This window comes from Onychostoma macrolepis, chromosome 01, assembly GCF_012432095.1.
Source record: "Onychostoma macrolepis isolate SWU-2019 chromosome 01, ASM1243209v1, whole genome shotgun sequence".
NCBI classification, from domain to species: domain Eukaryota; kingdom Metazoa; phylum Chordata; class Actinopteri; order Cypriniformes; family Cyprinidae; genus Onychostoma; species Onychostoma macrolepis.
In genome coordinates this window covers 27,380,708-27,406,929 of record NC_081155.1, presented here as the reverse complement: position 1 = coordinate 27,406,929, position 26,222 = coordinate 27,380,708, and the positions used below count along the sequence as shown (strand labels likewise).

Here is a 26,222-nt window from a genome sequence, read left to right as displayed (position 1 = left end):
TCTGAGCATTACAGCCAAACTAATTTCACTATTATAAAGACAAAGCCTTTCAAGGTAACAACAACAAAAAAAAAGAATGGCAGATATTTAGGCCAAAGTGGGTGAAGATAAAAATCTTTTGTCATTATTTTATCTTTCTTATTAGAAAATAAGAACATTACAAATACACATAAAATACAAATAAAACAAACAGTGCTTTATTTTCAGGTACAATAGGTTATTTAGCGTGAATGAACAAATATAAAAATGAAACGCTATATAGACTAATTCCTAAAGCAACTGTATTAAAGTTTTTCAGTCAAGAGTAGTGAGTGATTTTTCTCTTTGAGTTTTGTTGTTTTATTAACGTTAAAAGAATAGTTCACCCAAAAATAAAAATTCTGTCATCTGTCTGTCAATTCTGTCATAGTGTTTTATTTTTATACCATTTACTCAAAAGTTGTTTTAAATCTGAGTGAGTTTCTTTCTTCTGCTGAACATAAATGCTATTTTGAAGAATGTGGAAAACCAAACAGTTGCTGGTCCACAGTGACTTAGTTTTCCTACTATCAAATTCAATGTGGACCAGCAACTGTTTGGTTATCCACATTCTTAAAAATATCATCTTTTTTGTTCAGCGCAAGAAAGAAATTAATACAGGTTTTGGACAACATGTGAGTGAGTAAATAATGACAGAAATAAAATTTTAGGGTGAACTATCCCTTTAATGACAGTCGGCTGCATGTTTAGTAGTCCCTTTAAGCCGTAGTTCACTGACATGCTAGGCAATATAGCGTTCATAATCAAAGACGAATTGCCTTCGATTATGAACGTGGTTTAGCGTAGCTTGTCAGTGAACTACGGCTCTGTGTATTAACTGCCGCTCCATCTGAAAGCAGGTGATGGCGATTTACTGCTAATCAAGAAACCGACTTTACTGACGAGATGCGCATGATAATCGAATACGATTAACTGCAAAGCCCTACAATTTATGACAAATTTCAAAATGGCGGACATCTGGTTCAGCCAATCCTGGCATAATTGACATCCTCTGATTCGGCATGACCCAAGGAATCCATAGACACATAGATTATAATTATCTGACTGACTGCTCAAAAGTTATAATCGAAAATGTTAATTTTTAGTATCTCACGACCAACTTTGGCATGGACCCTCAGATCATGGTGTTAATGAAGCGTACGAAGTTTCGTTTCAATTTATCAAAGTTTGGCCGAGATACAGCCTCTGAACCCATTTTAGGTTGACTTTGTCAAGTTCACAACATCATAACTTTTGAAGAAAGATACATTTAAAAAAATCTGTTCAGTCATTTCTGTGCGGCTCAGTCCAAAGATTATCTGAGCAAATTTTCAGAAGAATTGGATCAATTTTGAAGGAGTAGTAGCGAAAAGACAGAATACTGTACTTTTCAAAATGGCCGCTACTGTAATGGGTGGAGTCTTAATGTAAGTTATTGAATGTGATCAGCATGATAAGAGTAATCAGGTGTACTGAGTTTCATTTTTCTAGAATAAGGGGGTTAAGGAGTTATTAACATTTCAATGTTGAATTTCTGAACTGGTGGTGGCGCTATAGAGTTGGTTCTAGAGACCCCAAAGTTGGTCAAATCACTATTCATGGCCATCACTACAAGTGTGCCAAATTTCATCATTTTCCTATGTTCTGTTCATAGGGCTGCCATAGACTCCCATTGGGGAAAAATAATAAGAAAACATACAATTACAATAGGGGCTACAGCCCTTTGGGCTTGGCCCCTAATAATACATTTTACTATAGTATGGTTCAAAAACACTCAAAAATTACTACAGCATTTTTTCATGTGGGATATAAGCATAACAAAAGTAGAATCTCTGTAAACCCATACAGGAAGACTGGTGTTATCCCAAAGTTTCTTAACAAAATTTAACTAACATCTATTAAATTGAATATGCACTTACTCATTGTGATTTTCCAGCGAACTCAAAACTGAATGACACTCGCGTGCCTTTCTTGTTGTGCAAGATGCCGGTGATGCAGCCACAGTCCTAAAGAAAAATTGAAACTGTTGTTAGCAATTACCAGAACATGCATAGCTGATAATAAATTGCATCACTGATAAGAATGGAGGCGCGTATATGTCTGTCGAAGGGTCACTTATCGGTGACATTTACAGCTTTCTGATACATTACACCTCGGAAGATCGCGAACACCAATGGCCGGGTATAACGCATTCAAAACATTTACCACAGCAGATATTCGCGAACAAAAGCTAGTTGGTGAACAATATCTAGGGGTGTAACGGTGCACAAATATGACGGTTCGGTACGTACCTTGGTTTTAATGTCACAGTTCAGTATGATTTCGGTACAGCAGGGGGAAAAACTAAACTTTTTTTTTTTTTTTTTTTTAAATAAAGAGTGGTTTACTGAACAAGTTGCTCTTTCTTTAAGAAAATTTTACCTATAACTGAATGCATTTAGTGATAAAAGTCTACCTCAGTTTATGCTTAAAACTATAGGGATCCCTTTTACATTATAAGGTTATAATTAGGCCTAACAACGTAACCCAAACTTAAATTTAATTAATATTTATTTTTAAATGGATGATCAACACTCAACTTACTTAAAAAAAAATTTAAAAAAAAATTGTATGCAAACATGTAAATTGCACATAATGCAGTTTTTAAATTAACTTATAAATAATCTTTCTAGGCTATTTCTTAAAATATATTCAATTACACACTGGCTGTCATAGCATTTCATAACAGATTAATTTAAATATACATTAAATAATTAAGACTAATAGGTTTAGTAAAACATGAGTATATCATGTAACATTTCGCGAAATGCTCCTCTCGAGACTTAATTTCTCTAGTGAACTAACGAGCTGTGGACACTGATGAAATGAAATGCTACGTGACATTTTATTTCCACGTTGTTTTATTGATGTCTTTCCGCGGTTGAAACACTGATTGAGCAATTACGTGAGGCATGAGATGTTCAGTCATGTTTATTCGTGTTAAAACTAGTACAAAGGAAAGAACGATCACGGTCACTCGCGCTCCACTCTGCACAAGTCTGCGGCGTGTCACGGCTCAGACACGGGAGCCAGAGCTGATCACAGCCGCTTGAGTCAATGCTTGTGTTATGTTTATACCAGCACGTTTCTGAGGAGTCCCAGAAGCGGCTTTCCGAGGCGTTTATACAGCGATCACCGACATCAAAGACTGTCAAAACGCCATTTATTTTTTTAATTTCCTGAAAAAAATTAATTAAATTCTGTATTCGTTCGGTACAAATACATGTACCGTTACACCCCTAACAATTTCACCATTTGGAAAAATATAGTATAAACAATCCAAAATGTAAAAAATTGTTTTAAAAAAACATGGTTAATTCTTGTAAGAGATATTGTAGTATAATATTGTATTTATGTTTATATCGGCCTATAGCATTTTTATAATATATATATATACACACACACATTCTTTTCATTTTGATGATTATAACTGACAACTAAGGAAAATCCCAAATTCAGTATCTCAGAAAATTTGAATATTGTGAAAAGGTTCAATATTGAAGACACCTGGTGCCACACTCTAATCAGCTAATTAACTCAAAACACCTGCAAAGGCCTTTAAATGGTCTCTCAGTCTAGTTCTGTAGGCTACACAATCATGGGGAAGACTGCTGACTTGACAGTTGTCCAAAAGATGACCATTGACACGTTGCACAAGGAGGGCAAGACACAAAAGGTCATTGCAAAAGAGGCTGGCTGTTCACAGAGCTCTGTGTCCAAGCACATTAATACAGAGGCGAAGGGAAGGAAAAGATGTGGTAGAAAAAAAAAGTGTACAAGCAATAGGGATAACTGCACCCTGGAGAGGATTGTGAAACAAAACCCATTCAAAAATGTGGGGGAGATTCACAAAGAGTGGACTGCAGCTGGAGTCAGAGCTTCAAGAACCACTACGCACAGACGTATGCAAGACATGGGTTTCAGCTGTCGCATTCCTTGTGTCAAGCCACTCTTGAACAACAGACAGTGTCAGAAGCGTCTCGCCTGGGCTAAAGACAAAAAGGACTGGACTGCTGCTGAGTGGTCCAAAGTTATGTTCTCTGATGAAAGTAAATTTTGCATTTCCTTTGGAAATCAGGGTCCCAGAGTCTGGAGGAAGAGAGAGGCACACAATCCACGTTGCTTGAGGTCCAGTGTAAAGTTTCCACAGTCAGTGATGGTTTGGGGTGCCATGTCATCTGCTGGTGTTGGTCCACTGTGTTTTCTGAGGTCCAAGGTCAACGCAGCCGTATACCAGGAAGTTTTAGAGCACTTCATGCTTCCTGCTGCTGACCAACTTTATGGAGATGCAGATTTCATTTTCCAACAGGACTTGGCACCTGCACACAGTGCCAAAGCAACCAGTATCTAGTTTAAGGACCATGGTATCCCTGTTCTTAATTGGCCAGCAACCGCTTGACCTTAACCCCATAGAAAATCTATGGGGTATTGTGAAGAGGAAGATGCGATATGCCAGACCCAACAATGCAGAAGAGCTGAAGGCCACTATCAGAGCAACCTGGGCTCATAACACCTGAGCAGTGCCACAGACTGATCGACTCCATGCCACGCCGCATTGCTGCAGTAATTCAGGCAAAAGGAGCCCCAACTAAGTATCGAGTGCTGTACATGCTCATACTTTTCATGTTCATACTTCTCAGTTGGCCAAGATTTCTAAAAATCCTTTCTTTGTATTGGTCTTAAGTAATATTTTAATTTTCTGAGATACTGAAATTGGGATTTTCCTTAGTTGTCAGTTATAATCATCAAAATTAACAGAAATAAACATTTGAAACATATCAGTCTGTGTGTAATGAATTAATATAATATACAAGTTTCACTTTTTGAATGGAATTAGTGAAATTAATCAACTTTTTGATGATATTCTAATTATATGACCAGCACCTGTATGTATGTGAGATATATATATATATATATATATATATATATATATATAGCCGAGCAACATTTTAAATCATGAAGGTCAGAATAAAAGGCTTACTCGTCAGGAATTATATCCTCTGCTGGGTACAGACGTTCTTCAAAATGCAAACGTTCGTCATCTGAGTTGCGTTCTTCCTCTGAGGAGAAAGTAAACTCTTCGTCGCTGTCCAGAACCATCCAAAGTGCTTCTTCACCCATGTAGCATGCCATCATCCAAACGCACAGAAAAAGTAAGTAATTCTGATGAAGCTTGACGTTTTATTCCATTTCTCGGGGGCGTGTACATGATTACCTGGCTCACCTCAGTTAATTTCCATATGAACAGCGCGCTCAATGCGAGGTGGGATCACATTAGCTGTAATGAGGTGATACAGAAGAAACCGTACCACTCCTTACTTTCATATGGATTACATAAAAACATATTTGTTTTCGACTTGAATTTGTTCATTTAAAAGTAGACATTTCAAGCTTTCTATACATATATGTATCATGTATTTGAGGCAAATATTCACTGAGATTCAGGTTGTTTTATTTATGTGTCTGTGAAGAGAGGAGACAGAGACGGCAGAGAATGCACCCTGATTATTTTCTTTATTCTACAAAAGCACAGCGTTTTGTTGTTATTATGAGTGTATACAAATAAAAGTAGACCCTTTACAGATTCGACTGATGTATTGCTCTTATCTGTACGATCAAAACTGAAAGTGTAATTTAAGTTCTTTTCGGCGTTATCAGGAGAAGATGCCACAAAACGCGCCGTCGCATTTGTCGACCCCAGAGGGTTAATTGGGTTAATTGCCTACATTGCCTACATTGCCTAATAAGTGCTGACACATAAAGCTTACCACAGTCATAGATCCTCTTTTGGCTATTATTAATTCGTCATTGTCATTAGGATATGTCCCCAAAACCTTCAAATTGGCTGTTATTAAGCCTCTCATTAAAAAAACACAACTTGACCCTAAAGATCTAGTTAATTACAGACCAATCTCGAATCTCCCTTTTCTGTCAAAGATAATAGAAAAGGTAGTATCCTCACAATTATATTCCTTCTTAGAGAAAAATTATAGCTGTGATGATTTCCGGTCAGGATTTAGACCTTTTCATAGTACTGAGGCTCTCATTAGAGTTACAAATGACCTGCTCTTATGATCGGATCATGGTTGTATCTCTCTATTAGTGCTACTGGATCTGAGTGCTGTGTTCGATCACAACGTTCTTTTGAATAGACTAGAAAACTTTGTTGGCATTAGTGGAAGTGCATTAGCATGGTTCATATCGTACTTATCTGAACGCCATCAATTTGTAGCAGTGAATGAAGAGGTATCATATCGATCACAAGTGCAGTATGGAGTACCTCAAGGCTCAGTACTAGAGCCATTACTTTTCACGCTTTACATGTTACCCTTGGGAAATATCATCAGGAAACACGGTGTTAAGCTTTCATTGTTATGCTGATGATACTGAGCTCTATATTTATTCGCGGCCCGGTGAGACACCAAATTGAGAAACTAACGGAATGCATAGTCGATATAAAAAACTGGATGAGTAATTTCTTACTGCCAAATTCTGAAAAAACAGAGGTGTTAATTATCGGACATAAAACCCCCACATGTAATAACCTAGAACACTTGATGGCTGCTCTGTAAATTCTTCATCAGTCAGGAACCTAGGTGTGCTATTTGATAGCAATCTTTCCTTTGACAGCCATGTTTCTAGCATTTGTAAAACTGCATTTTTTCATCTTAAAAATATCTAAATTGAGACCCATGCTCTCAATTTCAAATGAAGAAATGTTAATTCATTGCACTATAGTCCTCCACGTCTGCTGCGTTCTCAAAACTCTGGCCATTTGATAATACCTAGAATATCAAAATAAACTGCGGCCGGCAGATCCTTTTCCTATATAGAGCCCAAACTCTGGAACAATCTGCCTAACACTGTTCGGGAGGCAGACACACTCTGTCAGTTTAAATCTAGATTAAAGACCCATCTCTTTAATCTGGCTTACACATAACACACTAATACGCTTCTAATATTCAAATCCGTTAAAGGATTGTTAGGTTGCATTAATTAGGTCAACTGGAACCGGAAACACTTCCCATGACACCCGATGTACTTGTTACATCGTAAGACGAATGGCATCTACGCTAATATTAGTCAGTTTTTTTTCTTATTCCAAGGTCACCATAGCGACCCGATCCAGTCCGTATCCAGATCAGATGGTCACTGCAGTCACCCGGATCCAGTCCGTATCCAGATCAGATGGTGAATCAGCATCTAGAGATGACCTCTACAGCCCTGAACGTCAGCGTAGACCAGGACACCTAGATGAGCCCCAGAGACAGATCCCCAGTGAAGACCTCGTCACCTAGACGGCCAACAGGATAAGACCACGGGAACCAGATGAGTCCTTTACACAATCTGACATTGCTGCAGTTGGAATTGAACTGCTGGTATCGTCTGGGCAGAGGAGAACTGGCCCCCCGACTGAGCCTGGTTTCTCCCAAGGTTTTTTTTCTACATTCGGTCACCGATGGAGTTTTGGTTCCTTGCCGCTGTCACCTCTGGCTTGCTTAGTTGTGGACTAGGGCTGTGCAATTAATCGAAAAACAGTTTCGATTTTGGCCTCCCAACGATTACGAAAATACAATAATCGAGATAAAACGATTATTGCGCCCCATTCCACCCCCCTTTCCAGCGGTGCGCATTCGTTCCTCCATAAAAGCCCAATTGCACGTGCAAGTCAGTAAAATCATGTAACGTTAACTTGACTTTTGCAAAATGGGATGTGCTTAGATTTATTTACGTTATGTTTTTAAAAGTGCTAAAGAGAACATGCGCGTCCTCAGAAGGATTTCTGTGCCTGCGCTCAGAGACTGAACAGAAGACGGACATCATGTAAAGTCAACTTTAGGTCAAGCTGCGCACCTAAATGGTCAAATACACGCAAAAATGTGTCAAAATGCGGCGCTTACTGATTATTCACGTAAACCTTCGTCAGCAACATAATAAATGTAACAACATAATAAATAACAGTTGAGAATGAAAATACATGTGTAACAGTAAATCGGATCCGTGCGGCTCTTAAAGTGACAGCGGGCTATATTCCCGCTGTGACTGTGTGCTTAATATTAAATCAAAAGACAAAAGACAAATTCAAAAATCACATACTGCTCTTGAGTGAAAGATTTTTGTAGCTTTAATAAGAAACAAAGAAAGTTTAATTCTTACTCTGACTATGCCGTTTTATTTTACATTTGATTATTCATTTCTATTAACTGAATACTTGAGACTTGTATAAAAAAATGTAAGCATAGTTTGTTGCATTTGAATCTTTTTATTCTATTGCTTTTGTCCTTTGCTTTTTTATTACTGACAGTTTAATTATTTTCAATCATTTTGAGGACTTTTTTGTTTGTTTGTTACTAATATCAGTTACCCTAATACTCTGCTGTGGCATTGAGAATTGTGACATTTCTCTGGTCTCTAAAATGTAGATGTCATAGCAAACTTATTTACAGAAAATATATATTTAATACAGCCTATATCACTTTATCTTTTAATCTTTAAATAAATAACTCTTATAAAGTTTTGGTCATATGGCCCATTCATAACCATGTTAAATAATTGTGATTACAATATTGACCAAAAAAATAATCGTGATTATGATTTTTGCCTTAATCGAGCAGCCCTATTGGGGACACTTCATTTCCAGCGATATCGTTGACTTGATTGTACAGATACTATTTAAATTGAACTGAGCTGGACAATGACATCACTGAATTAAATAATGAAATGCCTTTAACTGAAAATTGAGTGCTTAATCTTGTCATTTTACATTATTGACACTATTTTTCTATTTTGATATTGGAAAATTGCTTTGACACAATCTGTATTGTTAAAAGCGCTATGTCGGCGCCAATAGCCTTGTGGGCAGCGCACCGACATACAGCGCAGTTGCGCTTCGTGCGTCCCGTGTTCGAATCACGACCCATAAAGGTGACTTTACTTAGCACACCGTGGAAGTAACGATTATGAATGTGTCAGGGAAAAACAATAAGGAGGCTGCATTAACGTTTTAATAATTAATTGATAAACTAGCGCTTTTTTTGTTTTTGGTTTAAGAGATGAAGTCGGCGACACTGACTCATCTCCGCAGTAGTGGATGTGCCTGTATGCATGTTACAGATTACATAATATGAGAATATTTGTTTTCCATTTAAATTGGTTTATCTGGTTACAACGATGTGGATGTTTGCACAAGTTCTGCAGTTCGGTACTCTAGTAAAGTCCAGTCACGTCATGTTTATTTATATAGCACTTTATGCAATAGATAGCCTTAAATCAAGCAGATTTACAGTATTAAACATGAAAATCTGCTTTTAGGAAAGGAAAGGAAAGGAAAGGAAAGGAAGTGTGACCAAGTATGGTGTCCCATACTTGGAATTTGTGCTCTGCATTTCACCCATCCAAGTGCACACAGACAGCAGTGAGTAGTGAACAAAACACACACACACACACACACACACTGTGAACACACACCCGGAACAGTGGGCAGCCATTTTTGCTACGGCGCCTGGGGAGCAGTTGTGGGTTCCTTGCTCAAGAGTCTCACCTCAGTCATGGTATTGAAGGTGAAAGAGAGTGCTGTACATTCACTCCCCCCACCAACAATCCCTGTCGGTACCGAGATTTGAACCTGGTTTCAAGTCTGACTCTCTAACCATTAGGCCACAGACAGCCATTTTAGTTAGAATTACAACTTTACATTTATTTATTTGTTAGAATATGTACAACTCAATATTTTAACATTGCAAAAGCTGAATCAAAGTCTACTGATTAATCAGTGAAATTGACGATTAGTCTATTAATCATTAGATTAATCGATTATCAAAATAATCGTTTGTTGCGGCCCTAACCAGTAGCCATGCCCATTCATGTTACAAATCCTATGTGTAGGGTTGTGGGGAAGCCAAATAAAAAAAGCTTTATAAGAAAATAATTTTGGTTACAACTTACTTCCTCTCAGGTGGCATATAGTGTGGACTCATATTAGTCTGCGTGGAGCTCTGAGGGTGCCGACAGCGCTCATTAGCTGAGAAAGCTGCATTTAGGGTGAAGTGCTTCACATAGGACTCCAGAATGTTTACTATATTCATCAGGCATGGAAGCTTCACCAGCTGTTGTCAATGAAACAAAATGAAATCATCATTTTTGTAAGCATTACACAATGCCACTAAAGGAGACTAAAGGAGAAATTATGCAATGAACAAACCAAAGTAAATATGTGCTTAGAGCAGGAGAGAAGCGATGATGTATATATTACCAAAAAAGTATGTAATTGCATGCGTACCTTCTTTCTTTTGTTGATATAGTAACAGTCATCCTCCAGCTTCTTCTTGAGAACATCAGGGATGTCAATGTTTACAGTGATGCTCTTGTCTTCACTCTCCCTTTTGGTCTGCGGCTCCTGCTCTTCCCTCTGTGTAAAAGTATAGTATTAAGTTTATAAACCATACGTGGAATTTCCTGTTTTTTGTTTTGTTTTGTTTTTTTAAGTCAAGCACATTCAGATAAAAAATGTGAATGTTGATACAAATAAGGCAATGGACCTTAGTCAGGGTTGAATACTGAAATCTATGCAGATTAAATGGAAATCAAAGGAGTTGTCGTCTACTAAAAGGCTTGAGGAAAGACATTTTGTCAGCTGAACAACTGAGTTTTTGAAAAGTACAAACCATTGAATGCACCGTACTTCTATCCTCCAAACCTCATTTTCATTCCTGTCAAAAATTTTTAAAAAAATGGCGCAATGATTCTTCCTTCAGCAAATGCCATTACACTAGGTGTCTTCAATTGTGCTGTCCAAATAATTATTTTGTCAGTCTAGTCTAAATCACCTATGGTTTTTGTAGAACTGATCATTTTATCCTAATAATTACTAGACTAGAGCTGCGCAATTAGTTGTCAAAAATAAATAAATTGTGACTTCAATGGACTACTTACACAAGTACAGGGGTTAAGGCAAAAAAAAATCCTGAGCCTAAACTTTTTTCCGGGGGTGGGGCGGGGGACTGGGGGGCAGCACATGCAAAGCATGCAATGACTGTGGCAACTTAAACATTTGAAAGGATACTATAGCAAAGTTATTGCTTTCCTTATTCAAATTGATTTTATTTCATGAATACATGATTGACCTGAAGAATGAAAGCTATAATCATACACTCACAATTATGAGCTATATCACGCTCGTTGACACTAGGGGTGTGACAATAAACTTAACTCTTTAAATGAGACAAAATACAGATAATTCGTTCACTAGAATGAGACAATATTTTAATACTATTTTTAAAGGTGCCATAGAATGCATTGATACAGTATTTTAAATTGTTCTCCGATGTCTACATAGAAGGTATGTGGCTTAGGTAAGGGCAAAAAATCTCCAGAAACAGTTTTGCATGTGCATTTACAAGCCTAGGATTTCTCCCTAGAATGAAATGGTTTGTTATTGGTGAATAATAATGAGCTCTGCTCTGATTGGCTGTGTCACAGTGCAGCTCATTTCAGTAGCTCACAGCAGGAAGGAAACACAGGGAGGAAAATATATATTTCAATACTTTCTCTCGCAGTTACCATATTGACCCGAATATAAGACAATGTTTTTTTCTTGGAAATACATCTGAAAAAACGCAGTCGTCTTATATTCGGGGTCTAGATTTTGACATGTCAGTAATACACCCACAACAATAGGTGGCGCCAAAAACGCATAAAACGAGTGTGCTATGAAATATGTAATGTAATGTGTGCTGTAAAGATCGCCAGTGAAAACAAAAGAAAAAGAAAAGCTTACAGGGGCATGAGTTGTGACTGTCATGTTAGCCTGATGGGAACAAACTTCCTCTGTAAGTGATTTTAAAACATAAGACAGTACCCAGATTTGAAGACTACAATACGATTTCACTTCTACTGATAATAAAATTTTGGTAGGCTACTATGAGATGGATAGCCTAAAATGTTATTTCAATGGTATATCAAAAAGTGTATATTTTTTAATGTCATTGTTGGTACATTTTACCAGTATTTACCATACTTTCAAAACAAAAATTTAAAAAGATTTGGTTTTCAAAAAGCCTTTTTCCAAAAGGTACATCTGGAAAAAGGGGGGTCGTCTTATAATCAGGGTCGTCTTATATTCGGGACAATATGGTATATCGTCGGGTAATTATACTGTATATAAAATGCGGGCATCAGGGAGCCGCTATTAATACGTGGGGTATTGAAACTGCTTTTGAACAATCAGTCGATCGCGTTATAGTTTCACTTTCGCTTTCGAGATTCACGATTGCACGTACTCTGTTTATACTATGGAGCGGCAGTACTTACAATGCATTTTACAAGATCAGATGCTTGTCAGTGGTGCTCAAGATCTGTAAATCTTTTGCCATCATCCTCAGTCATCTCTCCTTGCTCTGTTTATGAGGTAAGTGCAATCTTATGTACTGTAATGCAACAGACTACTGCTAACAAGCTAACCATGTCCCTTTAGTGGCTCACGTTATTTTATTAGAATGCGTTATTTGCTTTCCGTGCCTTTCTGAATACAGACACCAACCCATCCCTGCACTTCACATCCCCTGCACAGCCTGGAACATAACATTTATTTCCATGATCTACCATTTTCGCTGTTGTCCTTGCTTGCTTCTTTACAATACCTGCAGAACTTCTGATGATTCGGCTGTGTAGGTTAGGCTGGCGGCTGGCCTAGAACATGGGCGGGTAGATGTTTTGCAAATGTTGGGGGTGTAGTGATCCCGACTGTTACATCACAGTCGGTGTTATGTTCTGATTCGCCTATTTTTCAGTGGTCTTTTTTATTCACAAGATTTACATAAGGAGGAGTAAACTATGGTGTTTGAGGCTCACGTTATATCATTTCCATGTACATAACTGTTATTATTTAAAGGTCCCATGACATGCTGCTTTTTGGATGCTTTTATATAGGCCTACGTGATCCCTAATACTGTATCTGAAGTCTGTTTCCCGAAATTCAGCCTTGGTGCAGAATTTCAGCCACTATGAGCCAGTCCCACAATGAGCTTTCCTTAGGACGTGCCATTCCTGTGTCTGTAGCTTTAAGGACGAGAGAGGCGGGGCAAGGTGGAGGGTGGGTGTGTGGCCTTAACCAGCTGGCGCTACCATGCGCTAATGTTGACAGTGGACGTATCGCAATGGCTCATAGACACGCAGTCATTCAAGCTTTTCAGTTTGACCCAGAATCTGATCCGGATGGAGAAGCACCGGATGAAGAAGTTGCAACTCAGCGGCTAAAGCAGGACGTCTCCGAATGGTTAGTTTAAAATATTGTGTCTGGATACGGTACTTTAGTTGGTTTGTTTATGTATGCTGTTACAGTTATTATCGTGTAGCTAATGCTAGCCATAGGCTCAGATGAAGGAACTAAAAAAATACTTTGGTGTTCATTTGTAAATCCAAACAATGAGCAACTATCATGCTTTGCTTGTTTGCAAGCCATGATGTCTCTCGAGGAAAAAAAAATATTGCGCTCGCCTTGCACGGTAGTAGCTCATTTTCTCATGGGTGGGCAAAGCAGAGAAAGGGGAGGTAACCTTTCCCCGTATGACGACATAAAGGGAAGATTCCAGATTGGGCCATATGAGCTTTCATTTTCTCAAAGGCGAAGCAGGAGACCCAGGGCTCGGTTTACACCTATCGCCATTTCTAGCCACTGGGGGACCATAGGCAGGCTAGGGGAACTCATATTAATGTTAAAAAACCTCATAAAGTGAAATTTTCATGCCACGGGACCTTTAACTATGCCAAGGTAAATACAGTTTTTTATTACATGGCACCTTTAAGAAATTTTCAATTACAAAACATTTGTCTTTTAATCACAAAATGCAAAACAATGCAGTTGTATTTTGAAATGTTTTAACTGCCTGGGGCCGGCAAAGATGCCAGTGGGAGCACTTGCATATTTTCCAGATGACAGAGAAAAGAACTTAAACTGCTCTGTCACTTTTGATTGGACACATAAAAGTAATACATCACTTGAATCTGTAAAGGGTCTATTTTTATTTGTGCATGCTCACCATATCAACAAAACTTTGTGCTTTTGTAAAATAAAGAAAATACACAGGGTGCACTTTCAGTCATCTCAGTCTCCGTAAATATCTCTCTGAAACGTGTCACTAAAACGAACTAAAAACTCCGCAAATACTTGACACACAGACATGAGAAAAATGTCTATAGAAAGCTTGACAAGTCTACTTTTAAATAAAGTAAGTCTTACCGAAAACAAATATTCTGTGATAAAGTAATCCGTATGAAACCAACGACAGGTCCTGTTTTGGTAACACTTTATTTTGATAGTCTACTTTAGACATTCTACTAACTAGAAGTAACTTTGCAACTACATGTCAACTAGCAGTCATTAGAGTATTAGTAGACTGTCTGCTTAATATCTTCTAACACTTTATTTACCTCACAAACAGAACGCGAGCGTGACTTGAGCCAGCAGAGGAGATCATTTATGCTCAGTAAGCAATGTTTCTTATTGATATTAAATAATGTGTTGTGACAAACTTGAACGCATTTACTAGTTGGAGTTTGTGTTGAGTGCAACACTTTGAAATATGATAGGCAACCTTTCATTGCATCTACAGTGGGAAAAAAATGTATTTGATCCCCTGCTGATTTTGTACGTTTGCCCACTGACAAAGAAATGATCAGAATCAGCTTTTATTGCCAGGTATGTTTACACATACGAGGAATTTGTTTTCGTGACAGAAGATTCCATAGTGCAACAGAGTGACAGCGACAGAACAAAAAACACATAATAAAAGGAAGAATTAAAAAAATAGAACAAGTAAATAAGGAATAAAAATATACAAATTGACAATTGTATGTACAGGTATATAACAATAGACAGTTGTATGTACAGGTATATTACGTGCAAATTGAAATGTAGACTAAGTATGCGTGTTAGATAAATAAGTGTATAAGTGTATAAATAGTGTGTGTTCCACAATTATTGTCAGGTGTTCATGAGATGGATTGCCTGAGGGAAGAAACTGTTCCTGTGCCTGGCCATTCTGGTGCTCAGAGCTCTGTAGCGTCAACCAGACGGCAACAGTTCAAAGAGGGAGTGTGCTGGATGTGAGGGGTCCAGAGTGATTTTGCCAGCCCTTTTCCTCACTCTGGATAAGTACAGTTCTTGAAGAGTAGGGAGGGTTGTACCAATGAGTCGCTCAGCAGTCCGGACTATCCTCTGTAGTCTTCTGAGGTCAGATTTGGTAGCTGAGCTGAACCAGACAGTTATTGAAGTGCAGAGGACGGATTCAATAATGGCGGAGTAGAACTGTTTCAGCAGCTCCTGTGGCAGGTTGAACTTCCTCAGCTGGGGAAGGAAGTACAACCTCTGCTGGGCCTTTTTAACAATGGAGTCTATGTGAATGTCCCACTTCAGTCCTGAGAAATTGTGGTGCCCAGGAACCTGAATGACTCCACTGTCGTTGCAGTGCTGTTCATGATGGTGAGTGGGGGGAGTTCAGGGGGGTTTCTCCTGAAGTCCACGATCATCTCCACTGTTCTGAGTGTGTTGAGCTCCAGGTTGTTAAGACTGCACCAGACAGCCAGCTCCTTAACCTCCTGTCTGTAAGCAGACTCATCACCATCCTGAATGAGGCCGATAAGTGTGGTGTCATCTGCAAACTTCAGGAGCTCGACAGAGGGGTCTTTAGATGTGCAGTCGTTGGTGTACAGAAAGAATAGCAGTGGGGAGAGAACGCAGCCCTGAGGAGCTCCAGTGCTGATTATGCGGGTGCTGGATGTGTATTTTCCCAGTCTCGCTAGCTGCTGCCTGTCTGTCAGAAAGCTGCTGATCCACTGACAGACGGAGGTGGGCACGGAGAGCTGAGTTAATTTGGGCAGGAGAAGGTTTGGAATGACCGTTGTAACACAGTTTGTAGATCGGGAAGAAGGAGGCGGGAACCGGCGAACATTTAAACAAAGTTTTAATAAAATAAACAAACATAAAAGTAAAGCAGCAGCCCCTCACGGACGACTGCCGCACATAAAATACAAAATAAAAGTCCAGGCCTGGTCCTCTCTCGTCTTCCACTGTCGTCACTCCTCCTTTTATCCTTCCGGAGCTCCTCCGTGGGACTCGAGAACGGCGAGTGGCGCAGGTGTCGCCATTATCATCAACTCCACCGCCTCGCCTCCGTTCCCACGGCTCTCGGCCCCGCCCACTCGCCACATACCCCCATCGCCTCGCAGGCCGGGGTACTCCCGAGACTGCGCCTACTCCCTCCCTCCCTGGGAGCCGATCACGGCGGCCGCGCGCACCTGGGGGTAAGGACAGACGAGGCAAGAGAAAAGGAGACGGAAGGATGAGGAGAGACAGAGACGAGAGAGGGAAGAGAGGAAAAAAAATAAAAAATTCTCGGTCCGGTTCCCAGACACACTGCCGCTCGGTCCTCAACCAGGCTTTCACTCGCGGTGCCATGCGATGGTACTGGACCTCTTTGGTGAACGGCTCTGCTCCTCCTCGAGGGCAGCCAGTAGCGAGTCCCCCGTTCCCTGCTCCTCCCCAAACATGGCGGATGGCAGCAGGCTCCGGCCTCCTGGCGAACGGCGCCGACTCCTCCGCTCCCTCTTGGACGGCAGCCACCCCTCCTCGACCCCGGAGCACGGCAGCGAGCCTTCCATCCCACCTGTTCTTCCATTGCTCCAGCACCACCGCCTCGGGCAGCCACTGGCAGTCTTTGCTCCTTCGTGCTGCCCGACCTCGTCAGCACCGCAATCTCCCTCAGCGGCGAGGGCTCTTCTGACAGCATGTCCCTCCTTCCTCCCGGGTTTCGGCACCAATGTAACACAGTTCGTAGATCGGGAAGGAGGAGGCGGGAACCGGCGAACATTTAAACAAAGTTTTAGTCCTGTAATTTTGGATTTCTTTGGGATGGGGATGATGGTGGAGCATTTGAAGCATGGAGGGACTTCGGACAGCTCCAGTGATCTGTTGAAGATCTGTGTGAAGATGGGGGCCAGCTGGTCAGCACATGATTTCAGACAGACTGGTGTAACACAATCTGGGCCTGGTGCTTTTTTTCCTTTTCTGCTTCCAGAAGACCTGGCGCACCACATCTTCGCTGATCTGAATTGCAGGTGTGGGGGAGAGGGGGGTTGCTGGAGGTGTTAATGGTTGCGTGGAGGTGTGTTCAGGGCAGGTGTGGGGTGTTTTTTCAAACCTGCAGTAGAACTCATTCAGATCATCTGCCAGTTGTTGATTCTCCACAGTGCTGGGGAATGGTGTCTTGTAGTTGGTGATCTCTTTCAGACATTTCCACACTGATGCCGAGTCACTGGAAGAGAACTGAATCCTTATTTTTTCAGAATAATTCCTCTTTGCCACTCTGATCTCCTTTTCCAGTGTGTATCTGGCCTGTTTATACAAGACTAGTCCCCCTTCCTGTAAGCATCTTCTTTGGCCTGACGGAGCTGTCTGAGTCTTGCAGTGAACCACAGTTTGTCGTTGTTGTAGGTTAAATGAGTCCTGGTAGGAATGCACATATCTTCACAGAAACTGATATAAGATGTTACAGTCTCTGTGAGCTCGTCCAGATCGGTGGCAGCACCATCAAAAACACTCCAATCAGTGAGAAAGAAACAGGTTTGTAAATCCCGCTCTGCTTCATTAGTCCATCTTTTAACAGTCCTTAAAACAGGTTTAGCTGATTTCAGTTTCTGCCTGTAGGTTGGTATAAGATGAACCAAACAGTGATCAGAGAGTCCTAACGCTGCCTGTGGGACAGACTAATATGCATCTTTTATTGCTTTGTAACAGTGATCCAATATATTACTATCTCCGGTGGGACATGTGATGTGCTGTCTGTATTTTGGCAGTTCATGGGAGACATTGGCTTTATTAAAGTCCCCGAGAATGATTAAAGCAGAGTCCGGGTGTTGTTGTTCTGTGTCTGTGATCAGATCAGCTAGTTTCTGTAAATCTGAGCTCACGTGCGCTTGCGGTGGAATGTAAACACTCACAAGAATGAACGAGCAAAACTCCCGCAGCAAGTAGAAAGGCTTGTAGTTAATAAAGAGCACTTCTAGATCTGAACAGCACATCTTCTTTAACACTGTTACAACTGTATACCACCTCTCGATGTAAAAGCATATCCCGCCGCTATGTGATTTCCCCATTGATTCTGTGTCACAGTCCGCTCTAAACAGCTGAAAGCTTGGCAGACTTAATGCGCTGTCTGGAATGGCGTTGTTCAGCCAGGTTTCTGTGAAACACAGAGCAGCTGAGTGTGAGAAATCCTTATTTGTCCGGCAGAGCAGAAGGATTTCGTCGGTTTTGTTAGGTAGAGAGCCAAGACTCGCCAGATAGATGCTAGGCAGTGCTGTACGAAATCCGCGCTGTCTGAGCTTCATGAGCGCGCTGGCTTGCTTCCCCAGTCTGCGCGTCCTGAAGCATCTGAACAGCGCCGCTACATGTGTACTGCCGAATGTCCAGCAATTTGTCTCTGGTGAAACGGATTGCAGGGATATAACTAAAAGACAGGACAAACAAAAACATAAATACAACTGCGGACGATGCCTCAGAGGCTGCCATGAGCGGCGCCATCTTGGACAAGAAATCCAAAAATGATCAGTCTATAATTTTAATGGTAGGTTTATTTGAACGGTGATAGACAGAATAACAACAAAAAAAATCCAGAAAAATACATTTCCAAAAAAGTTATAAATTGATATGCATTTTAATGAGTGAAGTAAGTATTTGACCCATTCGCAAAACATGACTTAGTGGCAAAACCTTTGTTGGCAATCACAGAGGTCAGACGTTTCTTGTAGTTGGCCACCAGGTTTGCACACATCTCAGGAGGGATTTTGTGCCACTCCTCTTTGCAGATCCTCTCCAAGTCATTAAGGTTTCGAGGCTGACGTTTAGCAACTCGAACCTTCAGCTCCCTCCACAGATTTTCTATGGGATTAAGGTCTGGAGACTGGCTAGGCCACTAAAGGACCTTAATGTGCTTCTTCTTGAGCCACTCCTTTGTTGCCATGGTCGTGTGTTTTGGGTCATTATCCTGCTGGAATAGCCATCCACGACCCATTTTCAATGCCCTGGCTGGCTTCAATGCCCTGGCCCTGAGGGTACATGGGCCCGTCCATTGTCCCTTTGATGCGGTGCTGTTGTCCTGTCCCCTTGCAGAAATACACCCCTAAAGCATAATGTTTCCACCTCCGTGTTTGATGGTGAGGATGGTGTTATTGGGGTCATAGGCAGCATTCCTCCCCCTCCAAACACGGCGAGTTGAGTTGATGCCAAAGAGCTTGATTTTGGTCTCATCTGACCACAACACTTTCACCCAGTTCTCCTCGGAATCATTCAGATGTTCATTGGCAAATTTCAGACGGGCCTGTACATGTGCTTTCTTGAGCAGGGGGACCTTGCGGGCGCTGCAGGGTTTCAGTCCTTCATGGCGTAGTGTGTTACCAATTGTTTTCTAGGTGACTATGGTTCCAGTTGCCTTGAGATCCTCCCGTGTAGTTCTGGGCTGATTCCTCACCGTTCTCGTGATCACTGAACCTCCACGAGGTGAGATCTTGCATGGAGCCCCAAACCGAGGGAGATTATTTTAGAGTTATTTTGCGTTTCTTCCATTTGCGAAGAAACTGTTGTCACCTTCTCGCCAAGCTGTTGGCGATGGTCTTGTAGCCCATTCCAGCTTTGTGTAGGTCTACAATCTTGTCCCTGACATCCTTGGACAGCTCTTTGGTCTAAATGCAAAATGCAAATCAATTTATAACTTTTTTTAAATGTTTTTTTTTTTTTTTTATTATTATTATTATTATTATTATTGTTTTGTTGATATTCGGTCTCTCACTGTTCAAATAAAGCTACCTTTAAAATTATAGACTGATCATTTCTTGGCAATGGGCAAATGTACAAAATCAGCAGGGGATCAAGTAACGTTTTCTCCCACTATAAATGTTACATGGCATGAGGATGGTTTTATGTTTTATAAACAGTACGATATAAAAGTAATGTTTAGACAATATAAAATTAGTGTCTAAGAATGTTTAGACCAATCTTTACTGGCTTGCTTAGTTGGGGACACTTAACCCTCTGGGGTCTGAGGGTGTTTTGGGGCCCCAGAGAAGTTTTGACATGCCCTGACATTTGTGCTTTTTTCAGTTGCTTATAAACATTTTAATGGCTAAAGCACAAACTGAGCTACAATAATATGTGAGCAGCATGTACGTACGTGATTGTGTTTTTGGGAAAACAACGTTAATGCGTGGTTAGAAAGAAACTACAATTTTAAAGTAACTGAAATAAGGCCATAAAACACATTCAAAAGATTTGTTCACAAGACTTTTGAGAACTGGATCTTGTAGCCTAGAATATTTGCTTCAAAATGATCTGAAAATAATCTAACTCACTCATTCAGAGAAAACAATATATTGATTTAAATTTTTTAAGTCACTTTTTCAGTGGAAAGCCTCTATGCGAGAGGGCGTGAACTATCCTGTGACTCACACCTGAGAAGACAAAGGCCCGCATAATGAGCTCCATAATGAGCCATTGAGTCAGGTATGTGACAGAGGGAATTGCTACAAGAAAGAATGTGAGGAAAAAATAAATGTGTATACATATAACGATCACATAAAATAACAGTTTATTAGGAACAAACAAACAAATAAACAACAGAAGAGTCAAGACATCATGGGTGCAATATCCAAAACAGTGGCAGGAAACTGGAACCCAGGAAAACAGGAGACAGCAGAAACTGCATGAGAAAACACAAACCAGACGTGAGCAACACAACGAACGGACAAAGACAAAGCAAACATGGTGACAATACATACACTACCAGTCAAATTATTTAAACAGTAAGATTTATAATGTTTTTTTTGTTGTTTTTTTTAAGAAGTGTCTTCAGCTCATTTATTTGATCCAAAGTACAGCAAAAACAGTACATTATATTTATAATAATATATAGGCCTACATATTGTTACTATTCAAAATAAATAAAGCACCATATAAGTATCATACAATACAAAAACATCATTTTATAACTGAGAAACTAAATTAGTATTGTTAAGCTTATTATAAACATGTTTGAGCAGGTATTTGCAAACAGAGTAGGCTACTTCACAGTAAAGATTGGTCTAAACTTTCTTAGACATTACTTTTATATCATTGTTTATAGAACATATAACTATCCTCATGTCGTGCAACATTTAAATGCAATGAAAGGTTGCCTATCATATTTCAAAATGTTGCACTCGATTTCACACATTTTATTCTGGAGTTATAGTTTGGGAAAAGTTCAACTTTGTCACAACAACACATTATCAAATGCCAATAAGAAACATTACTTACTCTGTATAAAATATCTCCTCCTCCACCGGCTCCAGCTGCGCTCGCGTTCTGTTTGGGAGGTAAACAAAGCTTTTTCCTCTCAGCGCGTCTTCTGGCACAGTTCATTTTAGTGACGTGTTTCAAAAAGCAGTTCGCGGAGACGAAGACAGAGAGCGCACCCTGTTTGTTTTCTTTATTCTTCAAAAGCACAAAGTTTAGTTGTTCTTACGAGTGTATACAAATAAAAGTAGACCCCTTACAGATTCGAATGGTGTATTGCTCTTATCTGTACGATCAAAAATGGCAGAGTAATTCAAGCTCATTTCGGCCTCATCAGGAAAATCTGCCTCAAAACGCGTATCCGCGTTTGTCGACCCCAGAGGGTTAATTTCCAGCGATATAGTCGACTTGATTGCACAGATACTATTTAAACTGAACTGAGCTGGATAACTATTGTCCTTTTGCATTGACACACTATTTTCCTTTTTAATACTGTAAAGCTGATTTGACACAATCAGTGTTGTAAAAAGAGCTATATAAATAAAGGTGACTTGACTTGAAATACTGAGTTTGGTGACTATAGCTAAAACTAACCCCCCCAACTTGTGTCAAAAGGTGGCACTATAGAGCGCCTCCTCCACGCCCTTTTATGAGTTTTTCCAGCGTCAAACTATGATTAATACTGATGTGTGTTGAGTTTCATGAATTTCTAAGCATCTACAGGTGCTGGTCATATAATTAGAATATCATCAAAAAGTTGATTTATTTCACTAATTCCATTCAAAAAGTGAAACTTGTATATTATATTCATTCATTACACACAGACTGATATATTTCAAATGTTTATTTCTTTTAATTTTGATGATTAGAGCTTACAGCTCATGAAAGTCAAAAATCAGTATCTCAAAATATTAGAATACTTACATTTGAGTTTGAATAAATGACCATCCCTACAGTATAAATTCTGGGTATCTCTTGTTCTTTGAAACCACAATAATGGGGAAGACTGCTGACTTGGCAATGATCCAGAAGAAGAACATTGACAGCCTCCACAAAGAGGGTAAGTCACAGAGGGTCATTACTGAAAGGTGTGGCTGTTTACAGAGTGCTGTATCAAAGCATATTAAATGCAAAGTTGACTGGAAGGAAGAATTTGGGTAGGAAAAGGTGCACAAGCAACAGGGATGACCGCAAGCTTGAGAATACAAGTCAAGCAAAGCCGATTCAAACACTTGGGAGAGCTTCACAAGGAGAGAACTGAAGCTGGAGTCAGTGCATCAAGAGTCACCACGCTCAGACGTCTTCAGGAAAAGGGCTACCAAGCCACTTCTGAACCAGAGACAACGTCAGAAGCATCTTACCTGGGCTGTGGAGAAAAGAACTGGACTGTTGCTCAGTGGTCCAAAGTCCTCTTTTCAGATGAAAGTAAATTTTACATTTCATTTGGAAATCAAGGTCCCAGAGTCTGAAGGAAGAGTAGAGGCACAGAATCCATGTTGCTTGAAGTCCAGTGTGAAGTTTCCACAGTCTGTGATGATTTGGGCTGCCATGTCATCTGCTGGTGTTGGTCCACTGTGTTTTCTGATGTCCACAGTCAACGCAGCCATCTACCAGGAAATTTTAGAGCACTTCATGCTTCCTTCTGTTGACAAGCTTTATGGAGATGCTGATTTCATTTTCCAGCAGGACTTGGCACCTGCCCACACTGCCAAAGGTACCAAAAGCTGGTTCAATGACCATAGTGTTACTGTGCTTGATTGGCCAGCAAACTCGCCTGACCTGAACCCCATAGAGAATCTATGGGGTATTGTCAAGAGGAAGATGAGAGACACCAGACCCAACAATGCAGATGAGCTGAAGGCCACTATCAGAGCAACCTGGGCTCTCATAACACCTGAGCAGTGCCACAGACTGATCGACTCCATGCCACGCCGCATTGCTGCAGTAATTCAGGCAAAAGGAGCCCCAACTAAGTATTGAGTGCTGTACATGCTCATACTTTTCATTTTCATACTTTTCAGTTGGCCAAAATTTCTAAAAATCCTTTCTTTGTATTGGTCTTAAGTAATATTCTAATATTTTGAGATACTGATTTTTGACTTTCATGAGCTGTAAGCTCTAATCATCAAAATTAAAAGAAATAAACATTTGAAATATATCAGTCTGTGTGTAATGAATGAATATAATATACAAGTTTCACTTTTTGAATGGAATTAGTGAAATAAATAAACTTTGATGATATTCTAATTATATGACCAGCACCTGTAAAGTCAAAATCGCCTGAAAAGAATTTTCAAATTTGACACGTTGCCATGGCAACAGTATTTTAAATATCACAAATCCTTTTAGAGTTTTATATCGGCTGTGTTTTGAATAGGGGTGGGCGATATGAGCTAAAATTCATATCACGATATTTTCCACTGTCCAGATATCGATATTATATCGCGATATGAGAAAAAAAAAAAAAATGGAATCACATTTTAGAAGACCTTAGTTAAATTAGAGGCAAAATATGTATTTTAACCTTATATAAACAGAAAAAAAAAAACATGATTTCAAGATCTAAGGCAAAAATAGAATGGTCTGACTTTAGATGTGTGATATTATGCTACATAGTGTTGTCACAGTACCAAAATTTCTGTATTCGGAACCACAGAAAAACATGTTAATTAAAAAAAAAAAAAAAAACTATTTTTATTAATTAAGTCAAACAAAAATTAAAATGTACAAAAATCAATGCCATTCTTTATGCTTATTTAAAATTGTGTTTCAAGTTTTCCACAAGTAATAAAAGTATGGAAAACAGTAAACAAGTTTCACCCAAATTTAATTTGTCTTTTAATTAATGAAATTTAAACACATTTTATTTTTTGGTAAATAAATGGGATTTAGGCCTAAATAAAGGGGATTTACTTTTAAAATTAAAACATGGAAGAAATATTGTGTGATTATTTATTAAAAAATGAAGTTTTATATATATTTTTAAACAGTAGTAGTAGTAGTAGTAGTATCACATACATTCTACTAAATAATAGTAGCCTAAAATATTTCTGGCACAATGTCTAAACTGAACCTTTATTTTGACGGGTTGCCGTGAATACCTTTAAATTTCTGTGTGTATATGATATGACGCTGGTTTAGTTTACTCAAATGAAACGGTAAAATGTTCGTGAAGTGACTCTCAGAGCAGTTCTGGAGATGTTGTTTATGTATTTATGTCCTCATTTAGAGGGCAGAAGCTGAAATCACCGCAAGCGTCACACACGCTTCAGTGTATGTAGTAGCCTAAACAAAACCGCGCATTTCTGCCATTCATTCATTCACACAGAGACTCGCAGAACATGCGGGACTGCGGGATTCATATTTGAATCAACTTTTGTGGCTTAATATTAACAGATACTAGTCCATGTCGCTATTTGATTTAAGTGTAATGACCTACTTTTGATTAATTCATCCAAACTTTGACAAATTTCATGACATTCCGTGTTAAACTGTAAATTCCATTTTTAAACTAGGTTCCAGGGTTCCGTCCGCGTTTTCTGCATCGCCATCGCTGCTTGCAGCTATATTTAGGGCCCAAGCCAGTAAGGCGCAGGGCCCTATTGTTTTCCTAAGGATTATTAGGGCCCAAGCCAGTAAGGCGCAGGGCCCTATTGATTCCTTCAGGATTATTTTTATTAAGGCCCAAGACAGTAAGGCGCAGGGCCCTATTGTCTCCCTCAGGATTATTATTAGGGCCCAAGCCAGTCTCATGCTCAAAAACTCTTGAAAATTGGCACACACGTTGGAATTTGCGGCCATCAGGACGCCGCAGAGGCTGGGAGCCGGGCGTGGCACAGGGGCTCTACAGTGCCCCCTGAAACACAGTCTGAAAACTTGATGTATAGCTCACACATACCTGCATGTATTCATATGAAACTGAGTACACACATAGATCTCATTGAGCTGAACAACTTTCGCGCTACATGTCATAGGCTCCGCCCAACAGGAAGTCAGCTATTTAGGGCTGTTTGAAAAGCGCATGCTCTGGAATTTGATATACCCCTCTGAGGACTTCAATCCGATTGCTACCAAACTCGGTGAACATGATCTCAAGACATTGGGGATGCTAAATTGCGGAGGGATTTTTGATATCTCTAATAACATCCACATACATTGTCTGATTTTGATCAAACTTCAGGGGTTTGTTCGTTGCATGATGCCGATCGAATAGATGTGACTATTATGAGTAAAAGTTATACCGCCACCAACTGGCACCAGGAAATGTGTCAATTTCAAAATGCTTTGAATTCAGCATCCTATTTTTACCCGATTTGCTTCAAGCTACATCAGAATAATGACAAAACACAGCCAATGTAAAACTGTGAAGGGAATATTGATATCTAAAATATTGTTGCCATGGTAATATGTCAAAGTTGAATATTCTTTTCCGGTGATTTTGAGGCAGATAACATGCTTAGAATTCCATGAAACTCAATACACATATCCGTATTAATGATAGTTACACACCGGCAAAAGCTCATAAATGGCCTTTTGTTAAAAGTGGGGGGGTTAGTTTTAGCTACAGACACCAAACTCGGTACATAAATTGTTCTTATTACACCGGACAACTTTCTAATTTACAGTCATTAGCTACGACCAACAGGAAGTCGGCTATTTTTATTTGAATGTTTGTTTTTTGAGAAGACAGGCTGTAAATAAACTCATACTCCTCCAAGCAGAAACAAGCAGTTCACACCAAACTTTGTCAACATGATGCCAATATACTGAAGATTTTAAATTGCGGACGGATTTAAGATATCTCGAACGGTGTGGCAATGGTGATTTATTAAAGTAATATTTA

At 39.7% G+C, this 26,222-nt stretch overlaps 1 protein-coding gene across 16 annotated transcripts in view; it reads right to left on the bottom strand.

Annotated features, from left to right (window-relative positions):
- LOC131540449 (male-specific lethal 3 homolog) overlaps positions 1-26,222 on the bottom strand; it is a 223,412-nt gene that overhangs the window by 186,036 nt on the left and 11,154 nt on the right. For 15 of the 16 annotated variants that reach the window (XR_009271275.1, XR_009271278.1, XR_009271276.1 and 12 more), the window contains exons 6-8: positions 10,337-10,465; positions 10,003-10,163; positions 1,938-2,024 (exon numbers count right to left, since the gene is read on the bottom strand). Coding sequence is in view for 11 of the 16 variants with exons in the window: in XM_058775266.1 (XP_058631249.1) it covers positions 1,938-2,024; positions 10,003-10,163; positions 10,337-10,465 (377 nt within the window). In the remaining 5 variants the exon portion in view is untranslated. The remainder of the gene's footprint in view (positions 1-1,937; positions 2,025-10,002; positions 10,164-10,336; positions 10,466-26,222) is intronic. The other variant, XM_058775376.1, reaches the window with a different exon arrangement.